The sequence below is a fragment of the Gopherus evgoodei genome, chromosome 11, assembly GCF_007399415.2.
Source record: "Gopherus evgoodei ecotype Sinaloan lineage chromosome 11, rGopEvg1_v1.p, whole genome shotgun sequence".
NCBI lineage: Eukaryota > Metazoa > Chordata > Testudines > Testudinidae > Gopherus > Gopherus evgoodei.
This window is the reverse complement of record NC_044332.1, coordinates 38,616,781-38,641,942: the sequence shown is the minus strand read 5'-3', so window position 1 is coordinate 38,641,942 and position 25,162 is coordinate 38,616,781. Positions and strand designations below refer to the sequence as shown.

Below are 25,162 nucleotides of genomic sequence, written 5' to 3'. Positions count from 1 at the left end.
AATTGTGTCCTTCCATAATAACCTTCTTTGCAATCTTTACACTGTACAAACTTTTCCAGCAGTGCAGAAAATGTTATGACACTGAAACACAAAATTCTATTATCTCTTCACAGAATGACTCCAACGATAGCACTCTCTTTGAATAGTGGTGAGTATGTGAAGTATGATAAATGCGATAAGAGTGGAATTTACCAAAAAACCACACAATCACCACCACCCACATGATCTGGTGATTTCCAGAACTTCTGTTCAAGGTTTTGCCTTAAATCGAACCCTTGTAGAATGAAAGAAACCCCAAGCAGAAAGCCCACTCAAGACCCTCCAACAGGATGTAAACCCTTATTAGGTGGTGTAAGTGGTGTGGAGGACCTTGTGTCAGCCTTCTGCACTGGACTGAACTTTACCTGTAATTAACAGGTGACATTTTCTACTAATATTTTACATCCCTCATTGTTAGGATCTATAGAATTCAGTACCAACCAATTTGTGAGGTTCTGAGTCCCCTTGAGTCCCTCTGAGTTCATTGGGAGTGGAGAAAGCCTCTTAAGTACTGAAGAAAAAGCATATAAGGCCATCTGGACAACCTGTGCCAGTGATTCTCAAACTTTTTTTTCGCAGACCACTTGAAAATTGCTGAGGGTCTTGGCGGACCACTTAATGATCTTTCCAAATGTTGTTTGTACTGTTAGCTAACTATTGTAAAGTGCTTTGGAAAAAAGCACTATATAAAAGAAAAAGTTTTTTGTTCTACAAATAAAAGCACACAACTCATATTTTAATATCACCAGTCTTACCTTTCTAGTGCAATGGATGTGCCCTCTGTCCCCTGCCACGGCAGCCCTCGACCTGGGGCTGGGAAGGAGGGGGGTATCTCCCTCTCCAGAGCAGCCACAGAACTGAGACTCGGAAGGAGGGCCATCTCTTCCCCAGTAGCTGCAGCCCTGGAGCTGGGGAAAGTTGTCTCTTTCCCTGGTCGCTGCAGCCCTGCACGCCCCAAATTCCCACCACTCTGTCTTCTCACCCCACTGCCCCCTCCCCACAAGGCCACCACCTAACCTTACATGTGCATCTTTTCCAGGGTCCAAGAACCTAATTAGTGGACTCACACCTGTGCGGTTCCACTAATTAGGTGGTTGACCCTTCATTCTCTTGTGCGTGGCTGCCCAGGCACGCACCTTAGCAGGAACTATCTGCGGACCACCTGAATGGAGCTTGCGGACCACAGTTTGAGAACCTCTGGTCTATGCTATTTAAAAAAGATATTTTACTTACAGCTGTCATTTATAGGGGCAAACTGATATTTCAGAATGTTGATCCAACCTATTGATTTGAAATAGTTTTCTTGTTCCCAATAAATGAAGTCTGTAAATGAGATAAACCTATTTTTAATGGAATAGGCTTCATTTGGCACTAGAGATAGATTCGGGAGACATGTTCTAATGCATATTGTTTCTCTTTCACATTGGTGAGTGAACTTTGGCAGTCAGAGGTAGTCACACAGTACTACTTTCAGAGTTCTTTTCAACTGTAGGTCATGCCAAGCACTTTACAAAAGCAGATAAGAATTAGTATCAATTTTACAAATGGGGAAACGGAGGCATAGAATGGTTAAGTGATTTGCTCAACATCACACAGCCAGTCAATGGCACCAGGGAACAGAACCCAGGTAAATCAGACCTATACCACTGCTAGTTTCAGGCAAGAAATCAGGTGATTAAAATGGACAGCTAGAATCAATATATATTTTCCAATATATTGAGGGCAACGAAAATGATCAGGGGCCTGGGACACCTGACTTATGAGGACAGGCTGAGGAACTGGGCTTGTTCAGTCTGAAGAAGAGAAGAGTGAAGGGGGATTTGATAGCAGCTTTTGAGCTAACCTGAAGGGGGAGTTCCAAAGAGGATGGAGCTCAGCTGTTCTCAGTGATGGCAGATGACAGAACAAGGAGCAATGGTCTCAAGTTGCAAAGTGAGAGGTCTAGGCTGGATATTAGGAAACACTATTTCACTAGGAGAGTGGTGAAGCACTGGAATGAGTGACCTAGGGAGGAGGTGGAATCTCCATCCTTAGAGATTTTTAAGGCCTGGCTTGACAGAGCCCTGGCTGGGATGATTTAGTTGAGGTTGGTCCCGTTTTGAGCAGGGATGTGGACTTGATGGCCTCCTGAGGTCTCTTCCAACCCTAATGTTCTATGATTTTCTACATTAAAAAAGGTTCAGTCACTGCAGCGTAGGCACAGAATGTCAATACATGTAAGGATTACACCAAATGTGTTCCTGATCTCTGACTGGGAAGATGAATGTGTAATCAAACCTAAATGTAGTATTTTCTTTTGTGATTTACAGTAATTTGCAAAAACCTCTTAATTACATTGTAACAGGAGAGCCTACAGCACATATTATGTGTGTGTGAATATACAGATATTTTAAGTAATATTTTTAAACACACACTTAAAAAGATTGCCATTTATGGGCTTTTTAATAAACAGATGCAATCAATTTTTCCTCTAGTTATTTTAACACCTATCATTATTTAAAAAATGTATTAATGTGACTTTTAAAACATGTTTTATATCTGTCATGTTAACAAAGCTACAAGGCAACTGTTTTGGGGGTCTTCTACATTACATTAAAGATGTTCTGCAAGAGTACAAAGTCTGAAATGTATCCTGCATTGGTTCTAATTTATTTATTTTAAAACCTCCACTATCCATCCAGTTAGTTCTCAGTTGATAATGCAGCTCTCTGAAGAGAGATATCCTTCTTCATAAGCCTGGCTGAGGCCAAAAATAGTTCTGACAGTTTCTGACAGGCTGAACCTAGTCATGTGAAATGTTAAAACATTTTATCTTGTTAATGAACAGACATTTATAAAGTGGACAACTTTATTATCATTGTATGGGGAATGCTGAATAGATTATGGAATACATTTCTGTATTAAAGGGCAATTGTCTTTTTGCACAGTAAATTACTAAGTTTAAATATCTTTAGCCTACCTGGAATATCAGAGGATTGACATTTGTAATAACAATAATTTCTTTAAAAAAAAAGATCCTTATGATAAAAGTTTATGAATCAGAGGTACTTGCAATATGCAAAAATTTCCATTTAAAAACTTGGAAAGATTATTAAAACATCTTAACATATAACTTACTATTCATCAAAAATATCTGATGTAATCATTTAGATGAAACACCTATAAACATATTTAATATTCTTCAGTGGAGTAGAGTTAAGAGTATAAAATAAAAGTCTAATAAAAAAAGCATGTTTTAACAGTTGCTTACCCTTTTCTCTGCTACCTCATCTTCTCCTGTAGACTCTTTGCCATCATATGTATCTCTCAGGGTTGGCATATGTTTTTTGTGTGCTGGCTCTCTGTTTAAGGTTGTATATCCTATGTGTTCATAAATTGGATTTATTGTCATCTTGGCAATATATTCTGCTGCCTTGGTTTCAATATAAAGAGTAATCAATCCATCTGTCACCAGGTCATGGATGGACTCAAAACGTTTCTCCCCAACAAAGTGTTTTCCATCGTAGTAGAGTCTGAAGTTTCTGGTTTGATTTCCAAATCTGCCTCAATGAAATGGGAAAGTATACATACATACATATATATATATATATTTTTTTAAAAGAGAGATTAAGCAAGTGAAGCCTTGCAAACAATAAAAATACCCCATCATTTAAATCTGAGACTATGCTTGTGTATGGTCTGAATGAGGAATATAAAATTAAACTACTGTACACAATTAGAAGAGTAGAACAACAACAACTGTGGATAGAGAGCCAAACTAAAGCCTGTCCTAGAACGAGCTATGTTCTCTTATTCTGTCTGGACACTTCATTATCCTGTGGAAAAAATGAAAAATATTTCACACTCTGCTTAAGGGATTTCTGCTCTATAGTCTATTGCTTGCCTCTCTGATATGAAAAGTTCTCATAACAGAATTCTCTATTACAGTAGACCAATACACAGATTTCATGCAGTGTTAGACCTCTGTACTCCTGTCTTTTTGTAGGAAGAGGCCATTCAGGGTACAGTTTAGCTTTAGTGCCAACAATTACACTGTAGTCAAACTGCTGCCAGAATCTGAGCAGCAGAGGACAGAATGGCACAGGGGGAAGCTTTCTTTATTGCTGGCCAAATGCCAAGGACTAACTCTTCAAGCTTTTTACAGAAGGCCTCTATGCTGTGCTTCAAGCAAATCTTCGTAATATATAGGATATTTAAGCCATAGGCTATCTGATGCTAGTAATTCTGCAGCCTGGTTTGAATAGCATTTTGATGTAACCTTTTAATAACCATAAATGAGTGTACTGACTCCACCTGACTTCCAGCAACTTTTCAAAAATCTTACTGAAAGCCCGTAACAATTTGCTCTCTGAATCCATCTGCACATGCGTGAGCAGATATCAGTGTGTGCACCCGGGAACTACCAATGCTTGTCCTGCAGAGAGGATGGAAGCAAGAAGCTGCTTTCACCTCTGACTCCAATGTCACTCCTTGGCCAGACAGCAGTAAGTGCTGCTGTTTGGGGTATTAGACTGCTTTATGCTATCTAACTGGCCAAATCAATCCTAAAACCAAAACACCTCCTCCTTCCGATTTAATTTCTGAAATGAAAGCTGCATATTGGTGTTTAAAAAACAAACACACACACAAAACAGAGGTGCTCTTCCATAAGTATGTCTTTTGAATGGAGCCTATCTAAACAGATGAAAGCACAAAATTGTATGATTAATATTAGGTTGAAACATACATATTTTTCAAAAGAAGTAATTAAGGTTCTTGAAAAGGTCTGTATTTTAATAACAGAACACAGGTAAAATAATTGATTCTCAGTTAAAATCAAGCATTCTGGTTTTCAATTTAAACTGGAAAAAAAGATAAACCAACACAAACTGTAAATTCAAGAACTGCTTTAAAAATAAAAGTTCAGGTTCTTTTCAAGTAGCTTTCAGGGGCGTTCACATCCTGTTTACTAATAAGATGGGATATGAAACATGTATACAAATTAGTGGGTGACGTGTACACAAGATGAGTCTATTTACATTTTTGTATAATAAAGGAAGAAGAGTTCACAGAGCGAAACTGAAAGGCAACAAATTAAAAAATGATAAAGGGAAACATTTTTAGACAACACAAGATTATCCTGCAGAACTTATTGCTACAAGGCATTACTGAGGGCAAGTGCTTAGCCATTTATACAGATAATGAGAACAGCCACAGTTACATTAAATTGGATATAAAAATGTTTAGGTATATAGAGCATCAGGCTTCATGGCATATGCCAACCAATATCTGACAGGTTCTAGGAAGAAACTTCTTCTGTGGGAAGATTATTCCATTACTGAGTTTCTTCCTTCTTTCTCTAGTGCACTGAGAGTATTCACTGTCAGAGGCAGGATACTGTTCTACAGCATCCATTGGACTTATCTGGAAATTCCAATGTTCAATTGTTTATCATTATTTGTTTTACAACAGAGTACAGGGGCACCATTCTACAATCAGAGCTCCAGTGTACTAAGAACTGTGCAAACTCAGCGTAAAAAACAATTCCTAACTCAGAGAGCTCACAATCTAGGGTGTGACAAAATGCAGCAGGTGAATGATTCAAACTGGATACAATGAGATAACAGGCAAGTTAAAGTACAGTAAGCAATAGCAGCATCTCACCACATTTTGGCAAGTGATGTGGTCAGTTTTTCCATTATACATGTATATATTTAGGGCAACACACTAGCTTTTTCATAAACTTGTTTTTACTGTGTGAATGAAGAGTTTTGAAAGATTTTATGAAAACCAAAATAACAGAGACACAGCCAGATTCCTGCACTGAAAACAAGCTCTGCGCCTTATTTGTTAAATTACTGCTGAGCACAGTGGTAGTAACCTACACCTGATCATGAGATTAATTCCATAAGTGAAATCCTGAATACCATCACTTCCCAGCGACGTGAACAGGGGGTAAGGACGCTTAGGACATTGGAGCCCATGTGTGTAACCATCACACACTCCCACTAAAGTCAATGGAAATAACACACACAGCATATCCTTTATGGCTTCAGGATTTTCCAGGAAAGGATGTCAGAACAAGTAAATTTCAGATATACTCAGGACCCTGAGAATAAAGGGCCTTAGAGGCTAATAAACAATTCCAGGTTTTGCTTCCCTGTGCCCTTTTTAAATCTCTTTATTACTCTATAATTATAATTACTATCCTGATGAATTACAACATGTATCTTATTGGTGCAGCTGCAAGCTCTCTGTTAAAAAAAAAATTGTGTTTCAATCCTTTCGATCTTGTTTTACCTGCATCGATATGTTGGTTTCAATTTTTCCATCAGGACTTGTTTTTTGGTATTTTTACCGTATCTATAACATTACTACACCTTGTTCATTTCTACATGGCTATTGAACTAAGTAGGTTACAGATTTTATGCTTGAACTTCCTAACATTTTCCTTCAGCAACAGCTGTTTTTTGTTTAATAAACAGAAAACAAGATATATACAATGTACTCTCTCTTTCAGTTAACAGTGGAATACCAGAAGCTTTGCCAAGAACTATGACATGTCATCAAAACATTCTTAGTGTATCTATTGCACATTTGTTTGTAAGTAGCTGACCTAAAGATAAAGGGTTTTTTTTATTCAAAGTTGTTTGAAAGGCGATTGCTCTATCTAGCCCATTTGGCTGCCAGTGGGGCAGAGAGGATAACACAATCTGGCAAAGTGGATTGAAGTGTAGGGGCAATAGTGGCCAGAAATAAAGGAGTGGAGAGACCAATTAGGTCCCTTAGTCCTAAAAAGATGTAATGCAGACTCTCAGCTATCTGCACTTTATGCAGCAGTCATTGATGAAACATAGGGAGGATGTTTAATAACTGCAAAACCATCCAGATTTGAGAATATTCTATGAATATGGATTTTAAAAGTACAAATGCAACAGTGTGAAATCAATTGTATAACATATCACCAGTCATCCACCTCTGTAGTATGCTTCACTGCCCCTACTTAATATATTTTGCTGTTTAAAATATGTACCTATGCACTGCTCCAGGCACATGCACTTGTGTGTTTACAAAATATATACAATGACAACCCTGCGTCCGGAATTAGGGCCACCACCAACTGCCACCCATCCCTCTCACCGTCTCTAACCCTCCTCATTCACAGCGTCTGGGAAAACATATAGGATTTGTAGCGTGCCCTGAAGGTTAGCAAACTTGGACTCAGTCTCATAAGGATGGGCAACAGAGTCTGCAAGTGATGACCATTCACTGAAAATGAAGGGACCATTCACTGCCTCCCGGCAGCCCCTCCCAGTTGAATCTGAAGACTGTACACGCCAGCGTGTCAGCAACTGATCTCAATTGCTGTAGCAAGACTCAAGAGCAGAGGCGGTACCTAGCTGATACTACATATGATGAGTGCTTTACAAATACATGTAATAAAATAACAAACAATGGAGTACCTTATGTTTTGTTTTATCTTTAACTGAATTTCTTTTTTTTTTCTCACTTGTCATCTTATACAAATGTTAGAGACAATTTATTAGGCAAAAATTGTGTTATTAATGTGTAGTAGTATTTTCCCTAACATTGTTCCTGTTTGCTAATAGATACCATGAAAATAATATAACTAGCTTTTATTTAGCTTAGTATTTTATGGACATGAAAAGTTCACTGGCTCTAATTTCACTATGTTACTCCTGTTTTATGTCCATATCACTTCATTGATTTCATTGGCTTTACACTAACAGGAGTAACAGTGGTGAATCAGAGACAATAACATGAAAGTCCCAGTGTCCTTTTTATATATCAGAGAGATTTGTTAAGGTGAAATTAAAGTAGTAGGTGCAGATCAACGAGCTGAGTAAATTACCCTTCAGGAGATGCAGACTTTAAAAATCTCTCAAATGTTAAAACACAGAAAACCAAGCGTTAAGATTGCAATTCTCAAGCAAATCTTAGCAAAGTTATTTGGGTTGAACTTCCTCAGTTTTTAATATATAGTCATTGAGGGATGCTTACTCCTATGCCCCCTCAGGAAAGTCCCACCAGAAACCTAATGCTAGGGTAGGAGCTGCCAGGAGCAGAGGGTCTAGGTGAACGGTTAGCTCTGACTCAGGAGCAGTCAGGGAATACACTAACTAGTCACCACTTTCTCTATTTGCTGACCTTCATGTGGCTGATTGGGTGGTGAAGGTAAAGGAGCACTAGTTCCCCTCTCCTCAATATATCCCATGGAAAGGAAGGGCTAATGCCTCACATGGACCTGGCAGCTCCCGGGTGGTCATGTTACACTCTGAGGTCTATTGCCGCTGGGGAAAGGGCTAGAAGCCTTACTTTTTTCTTAAAGGAAAGCTCAGGTCTCCAGCAGGCCTCTGATGTCCTATAGTAACATACCTGGAGCAGAAATTTTCTAGAAATGTTACTACATACAATATCAATAATTTTTGAAAATTCAAATTAATCAACAAAATGTTGGGTCTGAGAAAAACATCTCAGCTGCGGATATCTAGTAAAACTTGTTTTACCTTCTGATTTTTTGCTAAGGGTCAAAAAGTTGGAATTATGTTTTAACACTGCTATAGTGAGAGTGTCATAATTTAGGAACCTAGTGTCCACCAAATTTCAATATTTGCATAAAGAGTCAACCTTAGGGTACGTCTTCACTACCCGCCGTATTGGCAGGTAGCAATCAATTGCTCGGGGATCGATATATCGCGTCTCATCTAGACGCGATATATTGATCCCCGAACGCACTTATATCGATTCCGTAACTCCACCAACCCGAACGGAGTTGCAGAATCGACAGGGGGAGCCGCGGACATCGATCCCGCGCCGTGAGGACGGTGAGTAATTTGATCTTAGATACTTCGACTTCAGCTACGTTATTCACGTAGCTGAAGTTGCGTATCTAAGATTGATTTTCCCCTGTAGTGTAGACCAGCCCTCAATCTCAGATCTAGACTTCTAATTTTGAGTCCTCTATGAACTGATTTTTTCCTGGTAAACTGTAGAAGTGTGGGGCCAAAATCAGGCTTGAAATGGAAACGTCATAGCAATCGTTACCATTGAGAGATGATCACCATTCTATAACATTCTATAAGAACAATGGTCCACATTGCACCTTCGTTTATACTAGTGTGATTCCCACTGGTTTCATTTAAGCAGTTTTCATACCATGTTTATAATCCATATCTTTGCGTACATAGTTTTCTCATATTAAAAACAACTTGTTCTTAAATTAGTTCTCTATACCCACATAAATATTTAAATTGTGAATGTAAGAAAAAATATGGCTTGATGGTCAGTATTAAGTTACAAAAGTCAAGAAATTTCCTCACCTAATACCCTTTGTATAATTTAAAACTGAAAGAATTTTAACAGTGCAATTTGCTTTTCACTATTAAATGTTATTCGCTTATTCTTTTCCTACCAGGATAATACAAATTGTTTAAGTAGGTTTTTATTGAATAGGCTATTTCATTTTCAGGTTCTCAGCATTTTGGTTGCAAACATTGCAGTCAAATACTTGGTTAAAAGCTCCCATTGGATTAAAAATCATCATGGACAGATTTCCATGAGTCTTAAATTTTGTTAAAGTTGTTTTTACCAAACTCAACTGTTAAGACAAAATTGAGTTTGCAGCTTCGCTAAAGACCAATTACAGGCTGTGATTGCATTTTACAGTTACTTTTTCCAATACAAGTTTGACCTCTGAAATTCCTGCAGCCTGAACTCATTTCTTTGGTAAACAGTATACCACACAATACAATTTACTGATCATGCTGTCTTGATTTTGTTCTCCATAAAGTTTCATTGCTTGACAACCGTAACATTTAATAAACAATAGCAATACACATTTGTTAAAACTGATTACCAATTTTTTAAAAAAGGGAATTAATAGCAAGTAAAGACTTCTTATTGCAACAAATAATGGAATTAACAAAATATTAGTATTTATATTAACCAGGGGAGGCTGGGGATATCTAAGGCAAATTACTGTTACATATAGATGAACAGCGAGTCAAGTAGCGTGGCAGGTAAAAGACAAACAAACAAACAAACAAACATTTTAAGACTCAAAACCTGCCCGAGGTGCTTTTACTGATATTTGCTTTAGTACTGATGGTGCACAAAGACCAAAATCTTTGTGAATAAGACTTATAATGCTTGGCTAGAGGATAAAATTCAAAAGGGTTTAGGCTACGTCTGAGTAATAGAGTAATAATAATGATAGAGTAGTACTTACATAGCACTTTTCATTCGGAGATCTCAAAGTGCTTTGCTTCCATTTTACAGATGAAGAAAATGAATTGTTAAGTGATTTGTCCAGGGTTACACTGCAGGCCAGTTTCAGAGCAGGGAGTAGCAATCAACTCCCAGTCCAATGTCCCATGAGCTGTAGTACGCTGCCCCCATTATACCACTAGCATCTGCTGCTATTCTTGTAGTTACTTTTGAATAAAGGTGGTAAAATGCTTCTGGTTCTGTAGTCTTGACGAAATTTAAAACAAAGGATCTAATTATCTGTAATCATTAAAGCTCCTATGATGATACTTATGAGAGATGAGGTGTTTGCCCTCATGTTCTAGCTAAATTCTAATTCTAAATTCCGAAGCCATCCTGTAGTTTTAACTGAAAGAGGAATTCTTATTTTTCTGTCTTGAACTGTTGTTTAATATTGCTGTGTGCTGTTTGAAAGCTGCTGCTTTCCTTACAAGACATGGCCACATTTCAGTGATTTATGAGGTGAAAGCTACACATAGTAGTTTGTTTATACTGGTGAGCACTTTGGATGAAAGGTGCCATGTTTTATATACATCTGTCAACTGTTATTTAGCAAAATATTACTGTTTGAAAGAGTCTAGAGTCTTTCCCACTGTTCCCTTGGCAAAACCTACTAGGAGTTAGCAAAGAAAAAGCTCTGTACTATGAAGTCTTTTTGAATAAATTTTGCTTTAAATTACTAACTAAATGTAATCATTATAATATTCAGGGAAACGTATCTGAGTAGGTCAAAATGGGTTCTATGCTCATAATCAAAACAGACAAACTACTGTTTTTATGTATCTCCACCTTAAGTTCTCTTGATCATGGTTACATAAATAAATTGTGGAGGAATAGTTTAATTGCTGTTCTGTGGTGCTCCATCATCTATAAAAATTTAATTCTCTTAGTGTGATGCCTGATCTGCCATTAAAATGCTTGCTGCATTAACAAATGGGAGAGAACAGATGATAAACACTCATTATAAAGTAATACGCCCATTAAAATGACCTATCCTATGAGTGATTTTCATTTTAGTAGGACTCAGTGAAACAGAATAAATTTAAAACATTTCATCCAACTGGCACCCTAAACGTGTGTACTGTATATGTGGCACATATACACATACAAATATTTGTTACCAAATGTATTAAACTCCATTTGGTAGTTTATGACTGTTAAAAGAAATGGCCCTGATTCTCCTCTCACTAGCACTGGCATAAAGCAGGAGTACTGCCATTTAACTCAATCGAATTACCTTAAGTATAAAACAAGTATAACTGAGGGAGAAATTTGGCACTAATACATTTACTATTTACAGTGCTTTATGTACTTGAATAATTAAAAAAGTGTGTTTGATAAAAACAATGACATAAAACAACATTATGGAACTTGCTCTTTTCTGGGGGGGGAAGCTTTAAAAGGCCAAGGTATTTATCGCTGAAGGATTTCTTTTTTTTATGCATAAGCAATAAGCTTTAAAAATGGTTCCTCAAATGCATATTTATAAAGCAGCCCATTTGCTAAGGCAGACAATAGAAGAAGGGCAACTAAAGGACTGGCTGGAAGATATGTGTTTAAATTGCAGCCCTCAAGATGCGAGGTGGAGGGGGGAGCAACATTACTGGTGAGAGCCAGAAAGGAATTAGAGTCGTGGCCTTCTTCAAGAAGAGAACACAACATAGAATATGAGTAACACTTCTTCTGACACTTGAGCTCCTGGATTTTTATTTTTATTTATTATTTTAATTACAATAGTGCCTAGAAGCCTCCACCAAGATCGGGGCCCCATTGTGCAAGGCACTGTATAAACACAGTGAAATACAGATCCTGCCCCAAAGAGATTCGGATGGGATTTTGAAAGAGACTTAAGAAAGTTAGGTGACCAACTCCCACTGACTCTTTTAGGTCTCTTTTCCAAAATTCCAGTCTTCCATATGAAATAGACAAGACAGACAAATAGTGCGAGAAAGGAACTGGGTGACCAGACAGCAAGTGTGAAAAATCGGGATGTGGGTTGCGGGGTAATAGGAGCCTATATAAGAAAAAGACCCAAAAATCATGACTGTCCCTATAAAATCAGGATATCTGGTCATCCTAGGAAGGAAATATTGTTACTCTATGTCACAGCTGCAGAACTGAGGCACAGAGAGATTAATTGACTTGCCCAACGTAAGACAGGAAGTGTGTCAGAGCCAGAAAATGAAGGAAGATCTCGAGTTCCTGTCCAGTGCCTTGATCACAAGACCATCCTCCCCTGCTGTGGAATGAGTAGATAATAGTATAGTAGTGACTGTAGTGAAACATGAACTATGTGCTCAGCAAGAAGCTTTGACAAACGCTAGACACACTGAACCCAGTCTTGGACATTGGTTATCTGGAAAACAAAACCTACTAAAGCAATGAACACATCTCCAGAAAGTGCTGAAGTTATAGTAGTAGGAAAAAGTCTGCAATTTACAGAACAGCCAAGGATAACTTTGAAGTTCTAGCCAAAAGAAAACAGAACTGACAACAACAACAGATGGGAAGAGGAGGGAAGGAGAACAGGAACACAGCAAGAAGACATGAACCATAAGGAAAAAAAGCATTCCAGCCTGTGGGAGGCCACAAGTAGCCAGTTAATTACTCATTAAGGTTAGGAAAGGATTATCATCATTCCATACATTTATAATGAGTCCGTCTCAGTAGTCCCCAGATGCATTTACATAAGATAGATCAAGTACAAAACAACCATTTCCCCCAAATCTTGAACATACAGGCCAAAACCCTCAAATAATCCCAAATTTACTTCCATAACAGTGCCAGAAATGGGGGTTCAACAACAGAATATAATGGAAACCTGGAACAAAGAGATAAGTTGTACAAAGCATTCTTTTATGGGCCAGGTTTAAGCTCAGAAATATTTCTAGTGGGAGCAAATTCCAGAGGACACAACCTACCCCAGACAACAGCCAGCTCCTATGAGCTCATCCTTGGGATAGTCATCCAAAGCATTCCTGCCAACCAATACAAGTAGTGGGTGGAAAATAGGTAGTGGGGAGAGGAGAGAGAGAGGAGGACATTTTCTGAGATAACTGGAACCCAGGCAAAGAACTGTTCTGAAGACAGTAATCATATTGCATTTCATCTGGCAGAAAATTGGCAATATATTCGAAGAGCAAAGCGGAGGTGTAACCTACTCTCAGCAATCTAAAATGGCAGAGAGCTGCAATTTGCATCAGTTGGAGATTCCAAGTAGCATTCAAGACTGCAAGCAGAGTGCACTAAATTAGTATCTCATGGAGATAACAAAGGAGTGTGGCGATATTGCCATCTGAGAGGTAATGATGCAGTCATGCAGCCAGCAGAAGGTGGAAAGCAGGTTTCTGGTCACTGCAAGTGTCAGTGAATCCAGGATCTGTCAGAAGTCTGCATTTATTTTAGGGCTATCAAGCGATTAAAAAAAATTAATCGTGATTAATCGCACTATTAAAGAATAATAGAATACCATTTATTTTAATACTTTTGGATGTTTTCTACATTTTCAAATATATTAATTTCAATTACAACACAGAATACAAAATGTACAGTGCTCACGTTTTTTACATTATTACATATATTTGAACAGTAAAAAACAAAAGAAATAGTATTTTTCAATTCACCTACTACAGTAATGTAATGCAATCTCTTTATCATGAAAGTTGAACTTACAAATGTAGAGTTACGTACAAAAAAGAATAACTGCACTCAAAAATAAAACCATGTTAAAACTTTAGAGCCTATAAGTCCACTCAGTCCTACTTCTTGTTCAGCCAATCACTCAAACAAATACATTTGTTTACATGTGCAGGAGACAATGCTGCCCGCTTCCTGTTTACAATGTCACCTGAAAGTAAGAACAGACATTCGCATGGCACTTTTGTAGCCAGCACTGCAAGATATTTATGTGCCAGATACACTAAAGAGTCATATGTCCCTTCACTTTTCAACCACCATTCCAGAGGACATGTGTCCATGTCGATGATGGGTTCTGCTTGATAGCAATCCAAAGCAGTGTGGACTGACATATTTATTTTCATCACCTGAGTCAGATGAGACCAGCAGAAGGCTGGTTTTCTTTTTTGGTGGTTCAGTTCTGTAGTTTCTGCATCAGAGTGTTGCTCTTTTCTGACTTCTGAAAGCATGTTCCATAACTCATCCTGCTCAGATTTTTGAAGGCACTTCAGATTCTTAAACCTTGGGTTGAGTGCTGTAGCTATCTTTAGAAATCTCACATTGGTACCTTCTTTATGTTTTGTCAAAACTGCAGTGAGAGTTCTTAAAATAAACATGTGCTGGGTCATCATCCGAGATTGCTGTAACATGAAATAAATGGCAGAATGGAGGTAAAACAGAACAGGAGACATACAATTCTCCCCCAAAGAGTTCAGTCACAAATTTAAATAGCATATATTTTTTTAACGAGTGCTATCAGCATGGAAGCACTTCCTCTGGAATGGTGGCCGAAGCACGAAGGGGCATACAAATGTTTAGCATATCTGGTACGTAAACATCCTGCAATGTAGGCTACAAAAGTGCCATGGGAACGCCTGTTTTCACTTTCAGATGAGATTATAAATAAGAAGTGAGCGGCATTATGTCCTGTAAATGTAAACAATCTTGTTTTTCCTAGCAATTGGCTGAACAAGAAGTAGGACTGAGTGGACTTGTAGACAAGACAGTTTTTACATTGTTCTCATTTTTGAGTGCAGTTATAGAACGAAAAAAATCTACATTTGTAAGTTACACTTTCATGATGAAGAGATTGCACTTCAGTACTTGTATGAGGCGAACTGAAAAATACTATTTCTTTATCATTTTTACAGTGCAAATATTTGTAATAAAAATAATATAAAGTGAGCACTGTACATTTTGTATTCTGTGATGTAATTGAAATCAATATATTTGAAAAAGTAGTAAAACATCCAAAAATATTTAGTAAATTTCAATTGATATTCTATTGTTTAACAGTGCAATACAAAGTGTGATTAATTTTTGTAATTAATCGCACGAGTTAGCTGCGATTAATTGACAGGCCTAAATTTATTTATATTTATGCAAATATAACAGCAAGCATCTAGCTCTGGATTTATGCACCCTGGACGAATACATAAAATAAAACCCTAATTTTAGTCCTCCAGTAATTTTAACTCACCCATATCACAACCAAGGAAATACAGGAGTGACTAGAGATTTCTAGGCCAGTTTCTCTGAAAAATGTAAAAATGTAAAATGCATTGTAGCAAGAGCCTTTTAGGGAACAGGAGAATACCATAGGAGTAAGAGGAGGGTGATGCAAACCGGATGACGTCCCCACAAAGTTAGTGTTTATAAAACCATAGAGAAAACAAGCACCACAGTTAGGTAATAAAGCACTCAGATAGGCATGGACCAGGAACAGAGAGAACTCTTTATTCAGAGGGCCCTACCATGCCACAGACCGCCAAAAGGAGGCTGAACACAGCAACACATAGATTGGCTTGGCACAGCTGAGTGCAGATGAGTCACTAAACAGAGAGAAACATGAAGCCATCCCGTCCTTCAAACCCCTCCTCAATCACACATACGAGAAATGAACAATCAATCATGGCCTAGCAGAAGAGAATAGGCCATGAAGAAAAAATAGAGATGCTTGAAATCACATGCGTATCTATCTAAGGCAATTTCTAGATATCCATGGATTAGGCCAGAGATATTCTGCCTCAGGGTGGGCAAACTATGGCCTGTGAGCCACACCTAGCCCATCAGATCTTTTAAACTGGCCTCGAGTTCCACTGGGGAGTGGGGTTGGAGGCTTACCTGGCTCTGCATGGCTCCCGGAAGCAGCGGCATGTCCCCTCTCCAGCTCCTACGCTGAGGGGCAGCCATGGGGCTTCACACGCTGCCCCCACCCCAAGCACCAGCCCTGCAGCTCCCATTGTCCGGGAACCACAGCCAATGGGCGCTGCAGAGGCAGCGTCTGCAGATTGGGCAGTGTGCAGAGCCATCTGGCCGGCACCACGTCACACCTCCATGAAGGAGCCGGAGGAGGAACATGCTGTTTCTTTCAGGAGCTGCTTGAGATAAATGCCGCCTGGAGCCTGAACCCCTGATTACGTATCTTTAAAGTAAAAATTAATTCTATAATTAATATTAATATTAGTGGCAAATTTCTTTACATATACCTCAAAATGTCAGTGTTTTTTTACTGCGCAGTCTATTAAAATATACTTCTAATTACTGCACAGTACATAAAATTGGCAAAATAAACTAAGAATCAGTAAGTTTTTGGACATTTAACTTCTCTCAAGAATTATATCCCAATGCCACCTCCATTGAATATACCCATTTGTACACAAAACTTGCGATTAATAATCACAAATAAGAGAATTACCTTTTTTAAATCAGACTGCAGAACCTATTTCCATTTATTCACAATATTGAAACAATAGGATTTGCAGGAAAGGAAACCATGGTAACCAACTAAACCTGCTGCAGCAGATAGTGCAAAAGAACATACAGTGTGATCGCACTTCAACGCCTACCACAAGTACATTCTCTCCCCATTTCTTTTATCCTCATCCTAATTATTAAACAAGCTTTCAATCACAAAAACCTACATTGTGAGTGATGTCTTATTGTTACCATCGTTTGCTCTAGGTCTTGGCATTAAGCATGGACCTACTGGTTTGCTGACATTTAAAAGCAAATCTAAAGCCTCTAGGAATTAATTAGGAATTTCCAGGTCTTTTCATCCATTAGGAATATCTTATTTCCATTACAATGTCTGTTATAAACACTTTTATTCTTGCATACAGACTCCAATATACAGGAACGATTTGCTCCTGCTAGTAATATTTGTAAAACGTGGGTAAAAACGCATTTACTTAATCATTTTCTTCTATCCTGTGAATTCATTTCTACCCTTGAGACAAACTATGACATATTTGTTTTCCTTAGTAAAGGTTTTAAACAGACGTGCATTTTCGTCATGTATGGATGTAAAAGGTACTTGAGCTGGAACAAAAATAGTAAAGATGCAAACTAACTAATAACAAAGAAGGAAAGTAACCATCAAGACTAATCAAAACACAGCTCCCCATGAAAATGGAAAGCATATTTCAGTACAGCCTATAGATAACCTAGCTAACTAAGAAACTTCATGGGTAAAGGTTATTTGGGAGAAAACTGTTGGTCCACTCTCTTATTAGAACAGGAAATAAATATCTGTTAGAAAACCTAAAACCCCATATTTCATCTTGTCTTGTTTTATTTATCTCACAGGAATTGTGAGATTTAATTAATTATGATGGGCTCTGTGGTTCTTGGCTGAAAGACACTACTGGGATCACTAGAGGCTGGTTCCTTGATCTTTTTCACTCCGGCTGAAACTGAAAAACTGACTAAACAAAGGAAACTTTCTTTTTCCTTTTGAAACATCTTGTTCTTCCATTGGTTTCTCTGGTCAGGTGTCAGCTAGGCTAGGTGAACTTCTTAACCCTCTACAGGTAAAAGAGGCATTAACCCTTAACTATCTATTTATGACAGGCTCACACAGGGTACTTGTGCACAACAAACTACAAAACCCTGCAGCAGTGAGTATCAGAGACCAGGTCTACAGACTTGGTCTTGCGCTATGGTGCTAAAAAGCATCATGCAGACATTCCAGCTAGGGCTGGAACTAAGGCTCTGAAGCTCAGGGAAGGTATGGGTCTCAGAGCCTGAACTCCAGCCTGACTGGAATGTCTACACGGGGCTCATAAACCAAACACCCACTCTGCTGCTGGCATACAAGAGAAAAAGGGGACATACCAGGATGCGCCTATGCAAAACTGATCGTTGTCTAATATTTTTAGCCCACACTGTTACAGGCCAGACTAAGTTAGAGTACTCCTCAGACTATACTGAGAGCTCAAAAGGAATAACAAGAAGAAAGCAACATTGGAATTAGGACAGTGCAAAGAAGAGCCTTTGCGTACCACCCAGTTGGCATTCTATGCATTTTGGTCGTACACAAGGCTATTATTGTTCACTCTGTTCCCAAAGAAACACCTTTGCTACACTGTGAATCTGGCATGGATTTATTTGGGCTACATGGGGGTAAACTGATTCCTGGTGTAACTCAACTGCTTTGATAAATGTATGCATGGGGTTATATAAGGATGTTGCCTGCAATAGTAGTGGACTGGGACTCGAGGACACAGTCCCGTGTCTTAAGTCTACTTATCTAGTGATTTGGAAGGTTGCTCTAGATTTGTAATGCTTACAGTATACTCCATCTCTTTACACTGGGTTCCATGAATAAAAATCTTTAGTGTGAAGTGAAGTGAATCTGAACATCTCATGTCATGAGAGTCTGACAAGGTGTGAATAAGCAGAGGAGTTAGAAACAGAATGAGAAGGGATGTGGGTGGTCTCTTGTTCCTACACACTCTCTCTTTCTCTCTCTAGGGGAATCTTGCTTCACAAATTTAGAAGGAAGGCAATGACTCAGATTAACACAGGTGGTCAAGTGTCCACCAGTCAGGCTAAAAGAAACTGGAAGAATTTCTACATACAAGGAGCGAGATTCTTTGGTTCACCTGAGTGACACTTGCTGCAGGATCCTGGAAAGGATGCGGCCAATGTGGTGTTGAGCCATCTCCACATTCCTCCAACCCTGGAGTGAGCCAGGGAATGTTACACCAAATTTTACACTAATGTGATTGAGGCCCCTCAAGCTGCTCTGATTTATATCCAGTTGCTCTACTGACAATTGTGAATCACCAATGTCCACTTTCTCCATAGGAACACCCCTTGAATTTGACTTATGCTGGGCCTATGTCACCAGGGGACATCTTGGGATTTTCCATACACAAGAATAATTTTCTGACTGGCTAGATTCTATGGTGCTTTAGCAGCTTTGCAGCATGGGAGAGGTACAAAGCAGCCATGAGAGGGCCAAGGCCATGGCTTTTATTTTGGTTAACATTTTGATTCTGATTAAAAATATTTCCCCAGAAAACTTTTTAAAAAATAAAAATGTGTTTTGAATCCTGTGAAACAGAAACAACTTTGAATTTTCAATTTTTATCATGATTTTTAAAAATTTTAGACCAACTCTACAAGAGTAATTATGTATTAAACGTCCCAATGGTGTTTTATGCCCTTCCAGAATGCGGAGAATAGCTAATTTTAAACCTCTGAAAACCAGAAAGAAAGCGTGAAGATAAACGCAAAACCTGCAACACATGACCATAACACATGTATTAAGACTCTACCCTCACAGATGCTACAGCAGGGGTTCTCAATGTTTTTCTTGCTGAGGCCTCCCTCAACATGCTATAAAAACTCCAGGGCCCAAGGAGATTAGGAGGGGGGAACTCGGGGTTCTGGGCTGGGGAGGGGACCCTTGGGCACAGGCATAATTTTACTTCCATTGGGGGGTGAGGGAAGAACTGGTGGGACTTGAGCCAACTCTGGACAGCAGGGTCCGGAGAGAGAGCATCACCTCCATCCCATCCCTGACCAGGGCCGGCTCTAGCTTTTTTGCTGCCCCAAGCAAAAAAGAAAGAAAAAAAAACAACACCTCCTTCTGCCTGCAGGATTGCCGAAGGGGGGAAAAAAAAAAAACGCAGGGAGCGCGTGTAGGGCAGTCAAGGTGGCTCGCAAGGGGGTAAAGGGCGGCGCTGCAGGCCACTTGCAGCCAGGTGAGAGGGGCTCCCTTCTCCAACCTTGGGGTACTTCTCCTGGCCGGGCAGGCAGAGCCCCCGGGGGCTGCAGGAGGTGCTGGCTCAGCCGCTCCTTTAAAGGCAGCTTGGCCGGGCTGGGCTCAGAGCAGCATGGGAGGAGGAGGCTGGTGCAGGTGGCGGGGAGTGGCGCATCCCGGGGAGCCCGGCGGCACGGTGAGCGGTGGGGATTGTTAGTTCCTGCCCCCAGCAGAGAGACCAGAATGTGTTGTCCCAAGATTGGCCGGAATGCCACCCCTTACAATCTGCCGCCCCAGGTATGTGCTTTCTCGTCTGGTGCCTGGAGCCGGCCCTGTTCCCGACTCACTCAGGAGGCCACCCAGCCTGTGGGGGGATGCAACCAAACATATAAGTCAAGGGGGGACTCAGTTCAAAAAGTCTGAAAGCTGCTCAGGGTGCAGGAAGTGGGTAGCTAGGGGCTGTTTGCAGGCAGAGAGTAACTCAAGGTGCAGGCAGGGGGGTAGCTAGGGTGAAGGGGGATTCTCAGTGCAGCTCCCAGCTTTGGGGGGGGCCCTGGGACTCCAGGCTTGGAGAGGGGAGGTTTGCTAGCTTCAGTTCCACACTGCTCCTGGCTTCGGGGCTTGAGGTGGTGTTGGTATCAGGGTCACACTGCTCATGGCTTCGGGGCAGGGGCACTGACTTTAGCCCCACGCTGCTCTCAGCTTCGGGGCGAGGGTGCCAGCCTCAGCCCTGCACTGCTCCTGGCTGAGCTGGGGGGTGAGGGGGGGAATGACGGCTTTAGCGCTGTGCCGCTCCCAGCTTCAGCACTGGGGTTTGGGGCACCAGGTTTCAGCCGTGGGGCTCCATGCCCCCCCCTCCCCCAAGGGCTTATGGACCCCTGGTTGAGAACCACTGTGCCACAGAACACATTGGGAATAGAGCACATGAGCACTACAGGATAAAGTCTAACATTGTCTCTTTTCCAAGGCAAACCACAGGTTCAGATCAAGTATAGCAAACAGGAGCTACCTACACCTCACCTACACTCAAACACTGAGCTTACTCCACACCTTCACTCTTGTCCTGAGCACTCCTTCTGAGACACTGTCTTCACTCACCCTGCCACCACATGGCTGACAATCCTCATAGCAAGACGACAGCCTTGTTGTACCTCTACTGCCACAAGCTACAAAATTCAGTGCAAAAATGAGACATATTTGATCCTTCAAAGCGCACATGCACTTCTCTTCACATCACAGTCACAGCTCTGCCAAGCTGCTCCTGCTAATCCCTCCTCCATTCAGTGCGGGTACAGTTAACACAGCTGGAGTGGACACAGATAAATGCTGGAATTCTTATCTGTGGAATACAAGACAAATAATGGCATGTTCTCTTACTCCGTCTTCATATGTTCTTATTGTAGATTCACAGATTTTAGGTCTATAAGAAACCAGATCATACAGTCTGACCTATATAACACAGGCTATAGAATTTACCCCAGACACTGATGTATTGAGCTTAATAAGTCTTGACTTGAAGCCTTCAAGAGATGGAGGATCTACCACTTCCCTTGGTAGTTTGTTAACCTTTCCATTATCCTTACTGAACCATTCCCAGTGACTATTGCTGGCTCCAAAGAGGACAGTGTTAATGTTGCATTGTGGGGGTGGCATGCACCTTAATTTTGTATTGCCTGTTTTTCAGCAGTTTAAAGCAGTGTTACCTTAATGAATTTCCTGGTTTTCAGAGGTTTGAGTTTAACCACACCCTGCATTGTAGAAGAGCATGAGGCATGACTGGGCAACCTTCATGCTGCCTTAAAATTTTGAAGCATTTATTTAAAAAAAACAGGGAAAAACAAACAAACAAAACCCAATTTCTTAGCACCTCCACGTACTACAGCCCAGCTCTCCCCCTCCATTGCCTTGGGCTCCTTAGGTAGGATTACACCAGTCACAAAATGTACTGCCTGAATGTTAGTCTCTTCACTACCTTTGCATCATCCCCTTGTTAACATCCATTGATGTAGTTAGATTTTCAGAAAGCCTTTGATAAGGTCCCTCATCAAAGGCTCTTAAGCAAAGTCAGCTACCAGGGGATAAGAGGGAAGGTCCTGGATTGGTAACTGGTTAAAAGATAGGAAACAAAAGGGGTATGGAATGGCTGCCATATGAGGAGAGATTAATAAGACTGGGACTTTTCAATTTGGAAAAGAGACGACTAAGGTGGGGGGGATATGATAGAGGTCTATAAAATCATGACTGATATGGAAAAAGTAAATAAGGAAGTGTTATTTACTCCTCATAACACAAGAACTAGTGGTCACCAAATGAAATTAATAGGAGCAGCTTTAAAACAAACAAAAGGAAGTATTTTTTTTTCACACAACGCACAGTCAACCTGTGGAACTCCTTGCCAGAGGATGTTGTGAAGACCAAGACTACAACCAGGTTCAAAAAAGAACTAGATAAATTCATGGAGGCTCCCATGGGTTCCCTGGACAATAACAATGCTGAAAAACTGATTGCGACAACATTGGATAACACTGTAGCAAGCTCTGGTAGGCAAAAGACTTTGTGAGAACATGGTATAAAGCTTTATGAAGCCTGGTTGGGGCAGAGAACATTCTGTATCTAATAACTCTGTCATAGAAAATAAAATGGCAAAGTTGGGAAGAAAGGGAAGAAAGCATTGTACACTGCTTGGGAAAGGAATGGGCCAGCAGCCGGGAGGAGGTGCTCAGGAGACAACCCCGTAACATTACTCAAATGTAACAGATTTGATTTCAGGATTGTTTCTATATGATTCTTGTTTTCTTTCATTCACTTTTATTCTTATCTTTAGAATTTGTGGGAGGAAAGAACACTCTGAGTGCCAGCAGCAAGTCATAATTATCTTTTTCCCATATTTAAGGGTCACCTAAATTAATAGAGCAATTCACACATCTCAGAGCTATTGTTTCATGCTGAATCTAACCCCACGGATTGTTCTGGTTTGGCTGAGAACATTTTATTGAGATCACTGTGTCACTTCACACCTTTCTGTGCCTCCTATGCTACAGATAGATGTGAAGAGCCTCCATACACTAGGCCCAGATTTGGACTAGGGACTATGCATCTCCACACTCCTCACCGTCTCTGCACCCAGCTGGTACATGCATGCCTTACAGACCCACCACCTCCCCACTACTCCTCCATGCATTCCCGTGGCAAGGAGGAGAGCTCCAAGCAGCAGAGGATGTGGGTGTGGGGCTCGGAGCAATAGGAATCTGAATGTTGCAGGAGTCTCAAAGCATTGGGGATGATGGAAGGAATTTTGGAGGAGATGGAGCATGGTCAGAACAGTAGTAAGGGAGTCTAAGCAGTTGGAGGGAATGTGTGAGTTGGAACAGTATAGAAAAGAGTGGGGTGAAAAGGGAGTGAGAGCTGTGCAGTGAGGGATGTTGGAGGCTTCAGGTCTGTCCCCCCCAAAAAACCCCACATCCATGAATAAAAAAAAATGGTTCCCCACCATCATAGTATCTGAGCATCTCACAATTTTTAACATGTTTATCCTTACAACATCCTGGTGAGGTAGGAAAGTGCTGTGATCCCCATTTTACAGATGGAACTGAGGCAGAGATACTAAGTGACTTCCTCAAGGTCACAAAGAAACTTGTGAATTGAAACAGGGAATTGAATTCAGGTCTCCTGAGTTCCATATCCTAAACCACATACTATCTTTCCTCTCATGCCGACCCCCCCACATTGTCCCTCCCTTCAAACAAGGTCCCCATTGACTCCATGTTAGTTTCTGCACTATTGCTGCATCTCTTCCCAGTTCCTTAAACTCTGGGTCTTAATGCTGACATCTGCCTCTCTAAGAGCTTGCTACGGTGTTACCCAACGTTATCTGAATCAGTTTTTCAGCATTGTTCTTGTCCAGGGAACCCATGGAAGCCTTCACTCTCCTTCCAAGGCCGTCTGCCCAGCCATCCTGGGTTCCTTTCAGAGCCTTTCTGGACTCTTGAGCAGCTTTCCCTCACTTGTTCATTGATCTTTATAGGAGCCAGCTATCGCTCATCGGCAGGGACCTAGCTTTTTGTGATTAAAAAACCAAAATTCTCTGATAAAAAACAAACTGTTTTTCCACGTTTAAAATGAAACACTGAACTTAAGTTTCCCTAGCCACAATATATATAGGTATTAGTTGAACATAATGTTTTATTGGTATATTTACTATTTTTAAGCAAGTTCGAAGCCTACCAGTGCCGTCAATCATTATAATAAAATTAATAGAATTGCAATTTGTATTTCTTACTTCTGTTTGTTTTCTAGATTTTCAGAAAAAAAAATTTTTTTAATGCACTGGAATGATCCAGTGCACAGTGCACTGTTTCTTTATTATTGTCGATGGCCCTGCTGATTCAGCCTCTTGTTTTCATGTCTTTTCATTCAGTTTATGTTCAGCGCTTTCCATGTGTTCTACAACTGTCTGCCTTCGAACATAATCTAAAGCCGCTCTGCATACAGTACAAAACAGCACATTGCCATCAACACGGAATTTTTTCCTTGCCAAACACAGTGACACCATCTTTAGGGAAGTTTTCACTGTCTTTTCATAACTTTAATTACTCACATCTGGAGGCTGAAGTGAAATTTGAGCTCCATTAAAACCCAAGCACTATACGCCTTTGAGTAACCTCTATACGCTGGAAGCAGTTTACTTGAGTATGTTTAGCTATGTAAATTTTAAGCGCATTCAAAAATCAACCACAAGAGGGGAAGGTTGCATGCATTGAATACATGACACTGGCACTTTCAGTAAAATGTATTTAATAGTTAATATATGTTTTCATTTTTTCACAAAATGTAAAAACTAAAGATTCTCTATAAAAATGCAAATTTCATGTTTTTCCACATTTTTTCATTGCAAACGGATTTCAAGGATCCATGCTCATGAGGCTCAAGAGAACACTGCCTAATTAATTACAGGTGGGCTGGACAACTGTCCCTTAAAGGGATTAGGTCCACCTGTGATACTAGTAGGAAAAGATCAAACTGAATCATGGAGTTAGACATAGAAGGCGAAATCCTAGCTCACTGAAATCAATGGGAGTCTTGTCAAAGGGGGCAGGATTTTGTGCAAAGACATGTCACTGGCATTCCTCATTTCTGGTCTGGGAAATAATATTGATAATACAGATCAACAGCTATCAAAGTCACCTCCAG

At 40.2% G+C, this 25,162-nt stretch overlaps 1 protein-coding gene across 3 annotated transcripts in view; it reads right to left on the bottom strand.

Moving 5' to 3' along the window:
• CHN1 (chimerin 1) overlaps positions 1-25,162 on the bottom strand; it is a 160,760-nt gene that overhangs the window by 81,889 nt on the left and 53,709 nt on the right. For all 3 annotated transcript variants that reach the window (XM_030580865.1, XM_030580866.1, XM_030580867.1), the window contains one exon: positions 3,290-3,578. In XM_030580865.1, the coding sequence (XP_030436725.1) occupies positions 3,290-3,578 (289 nt within the window). The remainder of the gene's footprint in view (positions 1-3,289; positions 3,579-25,162) is intronic.